Below are 4,565 nucleotides of genomic sequence, written 5' to 3'. Positions count from 1 at the left end.
CTGGTTTAGGGTATGTCGTAACTATTTTCTTCATGTAATTTAGACTCTTTCCCGTAAAATTTTTCTTTGTTAGCTATCTTTGTTGTCTATTCAGCGAGGCTATATATAATCTTTTCTTGAAGCGCGCAATCCTAACAATAGTTTACTAGTTATCCCTCTCCGGATAGCATTACATAATTATAGGTCACGTGACACTGTAAAGTAAATCAATTAGTAAGACATCCACAGCTACCGCGTTGTTGTTTCGTTTGTTTACTGTCCCGCCAGGTCGAAACATTGCATGGCGCGGATACTCCCACCCACTTCTTGTTTACCTCTTTTGTTTTTTTCATCCACGAAAGTATGAACATATATCACACACAACAGGTTTGTAATATGGTATTCTTGGCAAAAGAAGGGAAGGTTTTAGAATTTGGCAGATCACAATCAGGAAACAAAGGGCTTAGACTCGACAGATCCGACAAATTCAAATTTAAAATCAACCATGACCACGACCACGACCACAGAAATTAGATTTATACCCACTTTGGTTTAAGATACCCTCTCATTGTTTTTGAAACATCTGAATTTTATCTATATTTGTTCAAATTCGGTCAACATCAACATACCCCCATATTCAAGATTCTCGATCACAGCAAAATTCTGGCACAAGCTATCAATGTTGTGCCGGTGCAACGGGTCTTTAGTGGATATTGCGTGTGTACGTGCGAGTTCCACACGCCTTGGTGCTGGCAACCCAAGGAATACGTGCGCAAATGCATTTCCCCGGTTAAAAAGAAAAGAAAAACATACCAACTGCATTATTTATTTCCTAAATACAAATATTTCTTACATTAAGTGAATGTAAACTTAGAGAAGTGCCGGCGCTATCTACCAATTTACGCCATCCCTATCACTCTATATATGAATGTTACACCATGTACCCATGCTTTTACCCAGACGATTTTAAAAACAAATGGTGAGTTTAGATAATTAAAACTCAACTCACAAGCTTGCATTGTAGTCACATTAATAGTTTTTCTTTTTTTTTTTTCTCCAGTCGCCCGCCCTGACTGCTATTCCAGTTAATCCTGTGATTCGTAATCTTTTCAAACAAAAATTATTCCTGGTTATTCGTACGAGCCAATAACTATTTTGTTTTTTATTAGGCTTCCAAATACTAAAGTCGACAAGCGTGGGTATTCAAAATCAGTCACAAAAAAAAAAAAAAAAAAATCAAAACAAATAAAAGAAGTTTACTATTGCCTGATTCGAACGGCGTGTGCGATGTTACACAAGCATCGCGTCGCGCTCACTTACTTCCAGTTTCTCAACTTCAATCTTCCCTAAAATATTTCCACCGCTTTTTTTCAAGAATCACAGCAAGATCTATTGGTATTTTGTAAGATATTTCTTCTCCTGGCTCAAATTTTTAGCACTAAAGCTAACTGCCTGTTTTTATCAAGCTCTATTTGTTTTGATGCAGAACTTAGGTCGCATTTGGTCAAATTCGTGCCTCAGTCTCTGCAACTCTCAACAAAATATCTCTGATAATAGTTTGAATCATAATAATCGCAACTAGTGCTCGATAGTCTAGCACTCTTCCGTCCATTCAGATCTCAGATTTCGGTCAATTTTCACTCTGGCACATGACCGGCTTTATTTACTTTATTTTAGTTGACATAATAATAATAATAAAAAACAGAGCAAGAAATTCTTCAGTCTTCAGAAAACGAATACAAGTGGTACGTCTAACGCCGTAACAGCACATTCAGCATCTCTTTTCGTACACATGTCGAGTGATTATATCTCTGCAGTCTGGTTCTGTTATATTTTGATTCTGGTCTGAAATTCCGATTCTGTCCTATTCCATTTTTTTTATCTTCTGCTGCTGTTCAAGCTGCTTTTTTCTGGTTTGATCTGATCCGTTCTTATCTGGCTCTGATTTTGATTCTAGTTCTGTTCTGCCACCGTTCTGGTTCTGATCCCATTCCCTTCTATTATTTTTCGTTATGTTTTTGATATCTTGGATTATTCCTACTAATCTGTTCAGATTCTGTTTAAATTTCTATTCTGATTCCGTTCTGATTCCGTTCTGATTATATCATACTCAACTCTGTACTTTTTTACTATCTGGCCTGCCCTACTGCTATTCTCATTGTGCTTTAGTGTGGTGTTCTGATATGATTTATACTATACTGATCTGATCTGATCTGATCTGATCTGATCTAATTTTTGATCTACTCTGTTTTTACCTATTCTGCTACTATTCTGTTGTGATACCATTCACTTCTGTTCTTCGATGGTCTATTTTGGATATCTCTGATTTCTGCTTTGTATTATTCTATTCCGATTCTGATTCTGTTTTGATTCTGTTTTGATTCTGTTCTGATTCTGTTCTGCCTATATCCTATTGGTTATCTTCTTTTCTGCACTATACTATCTGCTCTAGTCTGCTCTGTTCTGCATATCTCTTATTCTGCTCAATACGTTTTGGAGCTGTTGCGTCTGATATTATCTGCTTCTGCTTCTGTTCTATCTATTTTTTCTGTTCCGTTTTGTTGTTCCATTTATACCGTACCAATACTAATCTGATACCGATCTAATATCTTCTAATACCGTTCCGATACCGTTCTGATTTTTATTTCATGCTGTTATGAACTCATTATTTTCTAATTGTTATTCCAAAGCTGTTCTGTTCTGTTCTGATTCTGCTCTATTATGCTCTATTATGCTCTATCCTGCTCTATTCTGGGCGTTGCCCTATCTAAGTTAGATTCTACTCTGTACCGTTCTGTTTTCTTTGACACTTCTGACACTTTCTTATCCAATTCCGTTCTGATTCGATTTTTTTTCGGCGCTGTTCTGATTTTTATTCGCTAGTAATATCCAATATGCATCCTCGTTATTCTCCTCAATTATTTATTTTCATACCAATTCTGATTCTGATTCTGTTCAGTTGTGTTGCATACATTCAGACTCTATTTTGTCTTTTTCTGATTATACCGATTGATTCTGATTCCTTGTGTTTTATCCGTCTGGGTTTTTTATTTTGCACCCGAAATACCACCTCGTGTAACTATCATCTATACTTATATCCTTTTGCTTTTCTAAACCATATCAATACCATCGTATAATCAAAATTCATTCCAATACCCTTTTGTAGAGAGGAGTCTTAGTGGGTATGCTCACGTTCACTGTATGCCAATGTTATTTTGTTCGGCATACACGTGTGATCGAGTCCCACACTACCTCAGTGACGTAAAACTCGCTAAGGTGTACATCAAGTATTCTTCTCCTCTATAAATATCAAAGAAAAAAAAACATTATAGTCATTGCTTATCGCGTTGTCGTGAAGCAAATGCGAAGTTTGTAATCGCTGAAGTTACAACGACTGTCGTTCTATTTATACTGTTGGATAAAGCTCATGCCATGTATATTGTGAGCGTCGAGTCGGGGGTGTGTGCATAACTTCTATATGTCATTACATTTAATGCATACGCGGAAAACTGCATAGGCTGTTTGGTGACTTTGTATATATAATATAGTGCAAATATTTCATCTTACTATATCGAGGGTTTACTGTGATATTTTGCAATCCATGCTTTTCAGGGTTCGGTTATAGTGGTGGTCCTACCTACGAGTTGCAGAAAGAATTGGTTTTTTATCAATAAAGCAACTAAGACTAACTATCAAGAAGCAGATTATAAGTATTTGTAAATTATCAACAAATGGGTTGAACTGGGTGGGGCCATGCGACATCACGACATGTAAATTGTTAAACAGTTGCCATAAACGAACAACACAGCAATATATGTTTTTTTTTTGTGCTAAATAGTGGTGTTTTCATTTATTATACCGAAACTGCTTTTTTAGCCGAAATTACTTATTCTTTTTTTTAAATAAGCTGCCAAGGAGATCCTGCGGATAAATACTGTCCTATAATTACATTTCAATCTTCGCAAGTTATAAAAGTGAGAATTCAAAAAGCTATTGTGTTCCATGAGAGGCAAATACGCTAATCAAACATGAACGCATAAAGGTTTCGTAAGTTAATAAATGTATCAAATGATAAAAAAAAAACGATGTGTCACCATGCATCATGACATGTCATGATGAAATCTGCGGCTCAGTCATAGAATGACATATTGCTTTATATATATGACCATGACTAGAAACTTTGATTTTTAGTTTGATACTTCCACGTTCTTTTTTTTATTGGTTTTAATTAATTTTGAGAATATGACTGATATTGTTGAGGCACCATGGTACGACGCATTCCCAAAACCAGTGATTGAGCCGGCCACGATTACAAAGAAGGAAGTCCTGCAACGAATTATTAATGATGAATCTCAAGGCAAATCTGTTATTTTGGTTGACGTGCGCAGGACGGACTTTGAGGTAAAATTATATGCATTGCGTTGATGAAATGGTTTTGATACATATATATATATATGAAACAGGGAGGCACAATCAAGGGCTCGATTAATCTTCCAGCTCAATCATTTTATCAAACAAAAGAAGCATTTTATAACATTGTGAATAATTCACCGATTTCTGAAGTCATATTTTTTTGCAGTAAGAGT

General features: G+C 35.9%; 1 protein-coding gene across 1 annotated transcript; it reads left to right on the top strand.

Moving 5' to 3' along the window:
• Positions 1-3,903: 3,903 nt before the first annotated feature.
• On the top strand, positions 3,904-4,565 carry V1514DRAFT_34847 (uncharacterized protein; the record flags this gene model as incomplete). The annotated part of the gene is made up of 3 exons (XM_066929335.1): positions 3,904-3,953; positions 4,022-4,380; positions 4,443-4,565. Coding segments are annotated over exons 2-3 (282 nt in total), but the record flags the coding sequence as incomplete, so codon positions are not given.

The sequence above is a fragment of the Lipomyces japonicus genome (genome assembly GCF_038497905.1).
Source record: "Lipomyces japonicus strain CBS 7319 unplaced genomic scaffold V1514scaffold_137, whole genome shotgun sequence".
In the NCBI taxonomy this organism is placed as follows: domain Eukaryota; kingdom Fungi; phylum Ascomycota; class Lipomycetes; order Lipomycetales; family Lipomycetaceae; genus Lipomyces; species Lipomyces japonicus.
The sequence above is the reverse complement of the archived record's forward strand: the minus strand, read 5'-3'. Positions and strand labels throughout refer to the sequence as shown.